Genomic DNA, 11874 nt, shown 5'->3' with positions numbered 1-11874 from the left:
CATGGTGTCGCTATGTCCTCATTATTGTGCCGTTCTATTTAGCGCAGACTTTCTAGGAATATATTTTCCAGCCTTTTTATACAATTTTTTATTTATCACATAAACGCATACAGATAAAATAACTAAATAAACATTGTTTCTTATTAGGTATAAATATATATATATATATATATTTTTTTTAATTTTTTTTTTTTAATCTGGAGCATAACAGACGGGGAAAGCCCCGCCTATTTCCACAATTGGCGCCGAAAGACAGTCAATTAGCAAAATGTCGCTCACAAAAGTGATTTTAAGTAAAACTGTTCCCCATTACTGTGAATTGAGAAATCACGAAGGAACATCTCACTAAGAGAAGGTAGCAATAATTGTTCATATTTTCATTGCAGTTTTGGTGTAGGCTAGTAACCGTAGTTTAACTGGTGTAATTATCACAGTAAACTAAAGCATTCACCTCATTAATAACGGTTAGATCATTGCAAACGTGTTTTCTATAATCAGCAGTTATCTTTATGAATCCAGTAACGTTATGCCAAACTATAACTCCCACTGCAGCTGGATTTTCCAGTAGAAACCGCATTTAAGACAGTAAAATCCTCATAAAGGGTGCCTAACTAATACTATACAGTATAATAAAGTAATATAAAATGTATTTAATAAAGTGGACATTATCTTGCAACACTTGCATTTAGTTGTCTATGAAAATCTGAGACTTACGAGAGATCTTGGCTTTCACAAGAGGTCTCAGCTCTTCATCTTCTGAAGTACAGAAGACCCCTGTTGAAACAAAAGAGCTCTTCAGACTAACCGCTAGATGCCAGTCTCGCCACACTGTGGATTTCACAACGAGATCTCACCGAATTAAAAATCCAACACCTCCTCAAAAACATAAATCAAACCATTTAACCATGGTTTTACTACAAATAAAGCCAAAAAAACCATGGTAACCACAAATTAACCATAGTTTAACCATGGTACACTCTTAAAAATAAAGGTGCTTCACGATGCCATAGAAGAACCTTTTTGTCTAAATGGTTCCATAAAGAACCTTTAACATCTGTAGAACCTTTCTGTTTCACAAAAGGTTCTTTGTGAAAGAAGGTTCTTCAGATTATAAAAAGGTAAGAAAGAGATGGTTCTTTAAAGAACCTTTGACTAAATGGTTCTTTGTGGAACCAAAAATGTTTCTTCTATGCCATCGGTGTGAATAATCTTTATTTTTAAGAGTGTATTCATAGTAAAACTGTGGTTAATTTTTGTAAGGGATACCTAATATCTCATATGTAAAGTAATCTTATATGAAAACCTCTTATATGAAAATATCTATTCGTGCCGGTTGTTTTTCCTCTGATCAAACGCAGGCGTTAAACTGCGTTGAATAGTACGAATAGCCAGTAGATATGAAACAGTTCATCTCTCAACATAAAGTTCTACTCTATGTACTCTGCCCTATTGAGAAGCTCTTTGCTATATAAACACACTCTGATTTCCGATAAGGACTGTATAGGGGAGATGGACAGCTCCTAATCATTAGGGAAGATTCAGGTTTGGGCTTTTTCACCTCCTCCTCCTCCTGTCTCTTTCTCTATCTCTCTCTCCTGTGATCTATCATTCATGGGCTTCATTTAAAATTGCGTAAAATATTTAAAGTTGGTTGGATTTCTTCAGTGGGCTTCAGCGGTGACCTCCCCCTCAGTGCCTGAAGTCAGTGGAGAAAGATATGCAGCAGGGAGAAGGGAGAGAACAAGAGAGAAAAACAGGGCAAAGAGGAAAGGTGTAAGGGAGACAGTGAAGGAAAAAATGAAGAACAAGCTACAGTGTTACTTAGAATTGAACAAAAGCTGTGTTCGGAGTGTAATACTGAACACTGCGTGGTATACACACTATACGCTGTCTACACTTCTATTGTATTGTATTAAACGGTGTTATTCCACTGTAAATGTTGCAAACATGCATGCTGTGCTGTCACATGACCTCATTAATTTGCATGTGACTGGCATCCAGTCATTATCTTTGAAATTAAACAGTCCATTTGTTTGTAAATCTGTCATAACTATTGGTTCTCAGATCAAGTAATAAGTGAAAAGTTAAAATGATTACTTTGAGTTGATTCAACACACTGTAAATGGGAGGTAAGTTCTAGTACATTGCACACATTACCGTGCATTAAAGCATATGTGTGCATTATTCTGACAGATATGGAAAATTCTCTGAGACACCCGTTACATGAAGTCAACACTATTGACTTCCTTAGTGTGTGTTTCTAATCTTATTGTGTAGAATTTATTGGAGCATGTTAGTCCAAACAAATAAATGCTTTGTAATCTTTAATTTAAAAAAAGAACAACAATACAAGAAGAAAAATAAATTAACCCGTTCTGCCTCTGAAACAACTTTACTTTGTTTTATCTTTCCTGGCCAACCCTGACCACTTTGCACTATCTAATCAATTCCCAATGGATTCAATCAAATTCCTTCACTCCAAACATTCTTCTTCTTGAATACCCCGTTTCACTCCTCTGAGCAATAAAAATGGTCTGTTTTCACAGAGCAAGACCTAACACTGTCGAAAAAAAGATCTAAAGTAAAACACTTTTAAAAGGAAGCATTTTTCCCCTTTTATTTAGCTTTGCCGTAGGAAGTTACAGTGAGATCAGTATAATAGAAGACACAGATTGAAATATTCCTGCTAATTGAAAACCTGGTGAGGATACCATGAGGTGGAAAAACATGTCAGAAATACCCGTGAGGTTCTGTCCAACGTAAAGGAGATTCACTGTCAAAAACAAAGGCCCTGGTACAAGTGCACTGGATTGCCATTCATTGTATGTGGAAGCAAAAGTCAGCAGGGCTACATGGGAATATTTTGATATTCCCTTACCTGAAACCTGTAGGTAACTAAAAAGGCTACATTAACCAAAACTAAAGACCGGGAGAAGAACATAGGAGGGAAAGAACAAACATAAAGAAGCAGGAAAGTTGGAACGCAAAGAATAATCACTGATGTTCAGCATTCACTTATGATGAACAGAATGTAAAAGAAATGATGCCAGATAGTAACAAATCCAAGAAAAGTTTATTATGAATATGGCACCTGTAAGATGGTAAAAAAACTGTGTTACAGAAAGACAACCATGTATGACATGTCGCTTTAACTGATGAAAACCTACAAAAGTATAAAATAACCCTGTTGTAAAATGAAGTATGTACATTTTTGAATTGCAGCATTATTCATGGTAAATGAACAAAAAATGTGTTTCCAAAGAAATAAGCCAGGCACTCAAAGTTAGCTTCAGTTAGTTGTTTTTTGTCTTTTTTTCCTCTGAAAACAAAAAACAAAATCAAAAATGTACCATAGTTTTCTCTTTTTAATATTTTAATTTTAGAATTTATAACACTGTTAACACTGATACTAAGAGAATCCCCTTTCTCCCATATTCTTCTACTTGGCACCAAGTTCCTCATAAAAGAATCTGTATAATTGTACAAGAAATAGTTAAAAACACAGACACAGTCTTCACAGGTAATGAAGTGATTTCTCATATTGTAATTTTAAACACTATTTATCTGACAGCAGCTGAGATTAGTTTAAGATTAAATCACCAGCAATCATTTTGACACAACACAGATACATTGAGACAGCTCGCCCGGCTGTTCTGTTAGTAACATATGGGTGTATTTCCTGGTCCACAGTGTCTGTTTTTGGAGCTGCCCCCAAACCCCATCCTGACCGCTTCTGCTCTACGTACAAAATGCTAAAATCTAGGATCCCGTTAACCTGCAGCGGTGACGCCAAGCTCTCCTGCAACCCGTTCTGACAGCGAGTCCCGTTATTGTCATTTTTAAAAACATTAACATCATGACCTGGGTTTGAGTAACAACACGTCTTCACAGAAACCACAGACACAAGTTTCCTGATGTCGGGGGGAAGCCTGATTCAGGTAAAAAGACGAAGGCCCCCCCCCTTCCCTTTGCTGGACAGACTAAAAAACACTAAACATTGACAAAGCCGCTGGACCGAACAAAATCAAGTAAACCAAACAATCAACTTAGTAAACATGCATTTCCAAAACACCTATAAAAATAGATTTTATAGTGCGAAATATTTTTTTCATCTCTTTAGAAATCTTTAAAATTGTTTATTGTCCTGAAATACTACCGTCATCTTTTTTTTTTTTTTTTTTTATTATTATTTCCTGTGAGTTGCAGGGTCCTTGAAGTCAACAGGTTTGGTGGAAACCAATGAAATACACCCAATGCACAAGAGAAGCACAAGGGACTCTGGGAATGTTTCACATCTGAGGCTTTTAAGGTTCCAGTCTGCTAAATGCTACTTCAGTTTTTTTTTTTTTTATTCCTCATCACGTTTTAACTGGAAACTGCAATCCCAGAATTCCTCAGTGGCAAAAAAATGGCTCCTTAAACCTTTGAGCTAGTTTAGAGTCTTTTATCTCTGAGAAGAGAGAGAGGTCTGTAGACTACACGACAGCAAAGCAATAGCAGAAACAGAAAAAAGTAATACATACAAAAAGGAAGCAGCAAAAAAGGTGACACTACATTGGAAGGCCACCACACAAAATCCACTAACCTCCACTGGTTCACTAAGACTGCAAGGGGGCTGGAAGGAGAACCAATGTTTCCCTGTCCAAGCCCGGACTAGCACAGAGAGGACAAAGGACAAAACAGCTACATTAGCTCAGTATATACTGCATATAGTAACACACACTTAAGTTGCTATGGAGACTGACAGCCAATGACACTTACACATTGTACAAGTTTACGGTTATCACGCTGCGTAATAGATGACTTGATGGACGGCTGCCAAAGGATGAAGTGACAGTTTTCTTCCGTTTTATTACTTTAGTTTTTCTTTTTTTTTTTAACATCAAATCACAGTGTTTTAACACCATACTGTGAGAGTAAAGTTTTTTTTTGGCAACAGTGGATAGAAATTAGGAATGTGGATTTTCAAAACACATTTTTTTGATTGAAAATGCATGTCCTTATTACAATCTCCATTTGATATGTGATTTTTAGAGAGAGTTAAGGGGTAAGGGATGAAGGGGAACTGATTTCGGAAAGGACACCAGGCTTTAAGCTAAAGAGGGAGTGTAAACAATTAAGCCAAAAATTATAAAAAAATCCCCAAAACAATTAAGAACAGCTTTGACCAAAGCCTGTAGGAGTTTAACATTCATCTTCAAGTTTATGATGCAAAATTAGTCTCAGTTGCACTGAGAGATAAAAAAGAATACAAAAATAAAAATAAAAAAAATCAACCAAACTTTTCTGTATCCCTTTCCAGACTCAATCTGATTGAGTTAAAACACTCTCCCGTGCTAACGGGTAAGGGATGAACATAATCAAAGAAAAAAGAAAAAGTTGAAGGTTTGACTTTTCTGTGGAAAAGCTCTGAAGCCGCCGTTTGTCTGGAGTTCCGGAACAGTACCAACATCAGCCAGCTGAGTGAGGGTAACTCAATGATAGCACCATGGATCTGCAAACAGAAGATGGAACTGGAAAAATCTCACACTGACCTGTTCCATGTCCTGGGATTTTATAGTAACATTCTATTCACAGGTCAATACCCGGCTAAAATTGCTTTTTTAAAATGCATGATTTGCAAGTTAAGTTGAGCTATAAAAAACCAAGAAAAAGCATTATTTCTAAAATACTATTCCCCCTTTAGAAAGAACCGTAAAACCCTTTGAACTACATCAAATAGGGTAACATCCTTTTGTCAGCATCAATCTCGATTACATCAAGATACCTTTAGAAACAGGAACAGTTTCTTTTCTTGTCGATTTTCTTTTTCTAATACCTTTAAGACATCCTAATGAGGATGTTACATACTCTGGACAAATATCTCACCTCAGAGAAAACATACGCTACAGTGCTATGAATTCCCTGTGGCTCAAAAGGAACTCTTTACAATAGAGATGAGTCTGTTTAGTCTGTTTAGAGAAACCGTCATCAAGAACTTGTGTAAGGAGGCGAGAAAGAAGAAAGTTGAAGAGATAGAAAGACACAGGAAGAGAAACCATTCATTTCAGTTACACAAGCTCAATTGCTCAAAATTCAAAGTGCTAGAACATCTCACTTTTCCCCAACTTTGATACACAGTCTTTTGCCTCAGAAGAGTTTTTTTTTTTTAACACAGTTGAACACAGTAATATGGTCTCGATGTTTTGCTTCAATCCTCCTTGCGCTCCAGAGTCTGTGTGTTGTGGATGCCATTGCTGTAGACGGGAAACGGAAGCGTGGAGAAAAGTCCCTCTGCTGTGGTGAAGACATTAGCAGCTGGCATCTGCGTGAGGCTGGCTCCGCTGACCGCACCCCCAAAGGGGGTGGACATGTTGAGCCGGTGCACGTGATGGTACAGCATCTCCATGGGCGTCTTGGGGTCTATGCCAAAGCCGGGCCCATCCACAAAGTTCACAGCGGTGTGGGCATTAGGCAGGAGGTTGCCCTGCATGGCCAGGCTGACATCTGCCGGGGCATATCGGATCGTTCCAGTGGTGTAGACTCGCGGGGAAGCCGTGCTCGTGGCAGCAAGCGTGCCTGTGACTCTATGCACCAATGGAAGTACCACGTTCCCTGCTTGTAACCTCTGCAGGGCTTCCAGGTCACTGGTGTAGAGCAGGGAACCGGAGGAGGTGGGTGTACCCTGCTGCTTGTCCCGTGGCGAGGCTGAGAGAGGTGGGGAGAGCGGGTCAGCGGTGGTGGAACTGGAAGGAGGAACCAAGCTGCCCGGAGTTGCGCTGGACACAGAGGTGGGGGCACTGTTATTGTTGCCGCTGCTACTGTTGCCATTGAAGTTGGGCTTTCTGCTGCCTCCTCCACCCTCGGCACCAGGTGGAGTGAGGACGGAGTCCGGGATGGACACCTGCAGGCCGGCAGGCGGGGGAGAAGGGAAGGTGTCGTGGGGTTTTGTCATACTGTAGGGGGACTCGTTGCGGGAGATCTCTCGGTTGGGTGGGTAGTTCCAGATGCTGCTGTCGTTGTCGAAGTTTATAGGTTCTGACATCTCAGTCTTGATCTTCAGCACAGAGGAACTGGTTGGGGAGGGTGGAAGCAGGAGGGGAGGCTGGTCTCCAAGAGTGGGGTCCAGGCTGCCAGGGCTGGGGGTAGCAGCGGCTGAGGGAGACAGACGGAGACGTTGCCGACTACCATCCCATTTCTGCTTTTTTCTCCTCTTCTTTCTCTTCTGGTGTTTACTCATTGCTGGCCCGCTCAGCTCTCCTCCACTGTTGCAGTCCTTTATAATATCTTCCACCTCATCCTCTTCTTCTTCTGAGGAGCAAGAGGAGGGCGAGTCCTGCAGTTCCTCCACTTCACCATCACCGTAGCGCTCCACCTTTATGTGTAAGCCACCCAGGCGGCCCTCCTTGTGGTCTGTTTCACAGTCAGAAGGTTCCAGACTATCATCACTGTCCTGACTTTCTGGATTGCTGGAACTGTCTCCTTCCTCCTGTCGTCTCATCTCTTGCTCTGGTGGCCGGCCCGTCTGTTTCTTACTGTCTGACTCTGGATCTTCACTGTTCTCGGAAGACTGATTGCCCTTCCCATCTGACTTGGAGTTTTCGTTGTCTTCTGGGAGAAAGAAAATGGTTTAGATGACAGGTTTCCATACATGTCATAGCTTATTAGACAAAGTAAGGTTTCTCGCACAAGAAACATAGTTCACTAAACTATCAGGGGTTTTATGTTAAGGGTATTCATTTAAAGTTTGGAAGTGCTCCTGTTGGATATATATTATGCTTCCTAAGTACAGGACACAATTACACTAAGGACATATATTGCTCTTTGATGTTCTATTTTTGGCAACAGCGTTAGCCACCGGTGACTTATTTGTGACATTGTGTGTCGTTAATTATTAGTTTTGTCATGGTCGACTCAAATTCTGTTCAGAACAAGTGACTTTGGTAGCTCAAGATGAGCTCAAACTATGTATCAGAAATCATTAATAAATTAAAATTCTTTCTTTTTAAAGTGCATGAATTTAGAAGTGAGGGGGGAAAACAAAACTGTGAGGAATACATCTCACAGGGATTTGGAAATTCTGGCCTTAGGAAAAACATGTCTGCATTGGAAGAGAAACACAGGGAGAGAGAAAGAGATAAAGAGACAGTGAGATAGAAAGACAGAAGGAGAAGGCGGGGTGTAGAGATAGGTAGGGAGTGTGAGAGGAGAAGAGGGCATGGTTTGGTCCAGCTGCAGCTGGCACAGTCTGTAACCTTTGTGATGAAGGCTGGCAAAAGGCTCGGCAGGCAGAGATGCCCAGGGGCCAATATGTTGGCACTTTCCCCAGACTGTCAACCGGCCTTGTTCACTCACAGCCTCCACCATCTCTGGAATCTCACTTTATCTTCTTTTGGAATGTATAATTAATATCTCCAACTGGCTGTGGAGTTTTAATTGACTATTTACACCAGTTTTAGGGACATATCGAAAGCACCACATTTCCTTGTCCTACATTATTTCCAGTAATTACTGAAATGAAGATATTTTACACAGCAAGAGCCCTCAGATGAGACATTTGCATTTGGTTAAAAGAAACTGTGTTGTGTATAGTGTTACTTTACTATACCACTAGTTTGTAAAGAATCTAAAATGTAGAATCTAATGCCACCAGAAATTGTTCCATGAACAGGGATAACAACCTCGGTGCAAGAAGAACTGGCTTTAAGTGTCCTGCTCAAGGCACAGCTTGTGGCGTGGCTTTGTGGGATCAAACCAACAACCTTTCACTTATTCTGTAATGTTCTGTGGCATACTGCAATTAAATGGGACGAGGAATGATACTATACCAGAGTTCTCCTTGGAGTCGGATTCAGAATCGGATGTTTCTGAGGACTCTGATGCTTTCTCTGGCAGGTTAGGCAGCTGTGCGATATCCATGGGTGTGTCTTTGTACTCCGGATTACTGCCCATTAGAAAATAAACCACAAAAAAGACACGTTTAGAAGATACAAGTCATTCACTTTTCCAGCTGAGAGTCATTCACAGCCGTGTGAAACATCTTTCACTCTCTTCTCTAGAACGTTCCAGACATCCTGATTGATTCACTGCAGCCCAATCCACAGAGCATTCTAATGATCTCTAAGCCCGTACACAGACCCAAAAGCAGTAAGAAATCACAATGCAGTTTGAGAAGATCAGTGTGTTTGGCCTTCGTCATCTTACAGAAGAACAGACTATTACTAACTCTCTCAAGTAAGAAAATACGGAATAGGGAACACTTATTAACTATTAACTATGACTTTGGTGGTTGTTAAGTTTAGGTATTGGGTGGGATTAGGGATGTAGAATAAGGTCATGTAGAATAAGGCATTAGTATGTGCTTAATTACTACTAATAAATGGCTAATATTCTATTAATATGCATGCTAATTAGCAACTAGTTAAGAGACCCTAAAATAAAGTGTTACCGAAAATACTTTCATCTTGTTACAGTGCTGGACGGAACAAATCAAAATTCGAAAGATACTGCATTTTCATCAAAGTAGAAGACTCATATACCTGAGTACATAGTTGACCCAAATGATGTTTTTCTCGTTGGCGTTCTTGGCGTTGATTGCAATAGTGGCACTGGACTGGATCCAGATATAACCTCCATTTTTCTGAATCCAGCGGTAATACTTTGTCACACACTGACCTTTATTCATCACTATGGAATAGAAAGAGGATAGTATACCAGAAGGGAAAGGAGGTGGAAGAGAAAAACAGAAGAGGAAAAAGGAGATATAGTGAACTATGTGATATATTAAAATTTTACATACACTCAGGTTTAATTACAACAACAGCAAATAATATTAATCATAATATTTGCATTCCGTGTGACCAGGTGAAGCACAAACCTATTACCATCTTGAACACTATTAATCTTAAAGGCCCAGCAGAGGGCGCTGTGACTGTTTGCTAAAGGCTCTGTAAATTGTGTCCTTGTCTAAGGCTACTCATGTGAAGACACTGTGGCAGTTGCCATAATTTTGGCTAAATTAAGCGCTAAATGGTGATCTCAAATAATATGAATTTGCATTAATCATTGTTCTGCAAAACAGAAACAGTCGGAATCCAAGCACGGTAGTAAATTCAGATTCTGGGTTTAATTACAGCTACAAATAGCCTTTTCCATAAAAAGAGTCCATTGAGAAGGATGATTTATATAAGAATAAGTCTAGTAATTAAAATCATTATAGACTAATAGCATTGTTTAAGAAGCCGTCCCAAAGGCTCCGATAATTGACTTTAGTTCACCGACTGCTTTCTGTACCAATAAATGTAAAACTAAGCTCTAACTCTAGAAAATTGAGACAAAAAGCCAAGAGTTGTTTATCTGACTTGTTCGCTGTGGCCAGTGGGCATACCCTTGACTCACCTTCACTCTCTTCAACAAAGTTTACATGCTACTGAGAGTCTATGGAGAGGTTCAGTATACATGGAATGTAAGCAAATGTGCTGGACAAAAACATATGACAGAACTGAAGACAAAAGAAAGAACTGCTATGGAGAATATTCCATAAAAAGACTTTGTTAACTACGAAAGTTAACGTCTCACAGTGGCAGACAGATAAATAGATATCCTGCACCATTTTCATTGTACACAGCTACAAAATGTAGAGCTATTTGTTGTGCCAATAAAGCACATTAAATTGAAACCGAATCAAAGTATTGTACAGCTCCGGTATATTAAATCTTAAGTCATACATACAGAGCGATTCTTCCCCTCCGTCTGTGAACATGTGAGTCCGAGCGGTCCCTTTAAACCCTCATTACTGTCTACAAGTTCTAGGACATTTTTCCCCCCTCTGCCTTTAAACCTGATGAGCTGATCTCATCTGCATTGCATTTGATGTGCTGGCCCCCTCGGCTCCGCCCGGCACCACGTCTGTACAGGTGAGGCTTATTTTTTAACCCCCTTTCAGTTACGCTGCCATTAAATCAATCAGGGGCTGCTTGAGTTATTGATTTAGTGGTAATGAAGCCACCCCTTTCTCTCCCCCTTTCTCTCTCTCTCTCTCTTTCTGTATCCTTCTTTTTATTTTCCGGTGCAGGAGTCGTTGGCTGCTTTCGGAGGCTTTAAAAGGAATACGGCCCCTTTAATCTGCCTGCCTTCTCCTGGAGCCTCGGGCAAGCCTGCAGGACGGTCTCTCACTCTCTGTCTCTCTCTCTCTCTCTACTTCCGTTCTTTCTCATTCTATCTCTCTTGCTTGCTCTCTCTGCGCCAGGGCCTCTGTCCTTCAGTTCTGTTAAATCACTTGGATCCCTTCCATAATAGCAGCTACCTTTCAGATACCCTTTACCCAGCGTGGCCTCACTTCCAGCAGGAGGGGTGGAGGGTGTCACTGTCATATAAAAGTAAGTAATTTACACCCGTGAAATTGCTTTATGGAAAAGTCCTTGCAGTCCACTGGGGTATTATTGTAAAGACAAGCCTTTTATGAATGAGAGAGCAGACATGCAGATCTGCGGCACCCGGGCAGGGTTTGGCCGGACAAGTGAATTGGAGGTTTTTAACTTGTATTCTTTGGATCTAATGGCAAAACTTCACCAGCGGAGGAAGTAAACGCCTTGGCCATTTAGAGAAGCGGCAAGAAGTGAAATTACACCTGCGATCATTGTTTTCAAAGCATCATCACAGTTTCAAGGCGTTTTGGAATAACTGCAAGTAAGGATGCAATCATCTGCTGCTTTTAAAGATGTCTTTGTGTTGCAAAATCCAGATAAAACCAGTTTCTAGCTGGTCAAAGCTGGCTGTTTACAGACACGTGCTGATCCAAACTGCTTGAGATAGTTAGAGCTGGTTGGCTAAACTGGTGCAAACAGCTAAAAACTATGCAAATGAATCACTGCTGACATAAATGCAGCATATCCA

General features: G+C 40.3%; 1 protein-coding gene across 9 annotated transcripts in view; it reads right to left on the bottom strand.

Annotated features, from left to right (window-relative positions):
• Positions 1 to 6017: 6017 nt before the first annotated feature.
• LOC131523236 (neuronal PAS domain-containing protein 3) overlaps positions 6018 to 11874 on the bottom strand; it is a 313372-nt gene continuing 307515 nt past the window's right edge. For 8 of the 9 annotated variants that reach the window (XM_058749405.1, XM_058749409.1, XM_058749410.1 and 5 more), the window contains 3 exons: positions 9519 to 9666; positions 8808 to 8923; positions 6018 to 7590 (listed from right to left, as the gene is read on the bottom strand). In XM_058749405.1, the coding sequence (XP_058605388.1) occupies positions 6191 to 7590; positions 8808 to 8923; positions 9519 to 9666 (1664 nt within the window). In that variant the 3' untranslated portion in view covers positions 6018 to 6190. The remainder of the gene's footprint in view (positions 7591 to 8807; positions 8924 to 9518; positions 9667 to 11874) is intronic. The other variant, XM_058749406.1, reaches the window with a different exon arrangement.

Source organism: Onychostoma macrolepis, chromosome 17, assembly GCF_012432095.1.
Source record: "Onychostoma macrolepis isolate SWU-2019 chromosome 17, ASM1243209v1, whole genome shotgun sequence".
Lineage (NCBI taxonomy): Eukaryota > Metazoa > Chordata > Actinopteri > Cypriniformes > Cyprinidae > Onychostoma > Onychostoma macrolepis.
Note: the sequence above shows the minus strand (reverse complement) of the source record. Positions and strands in the feature narration are given on the sequence as shown.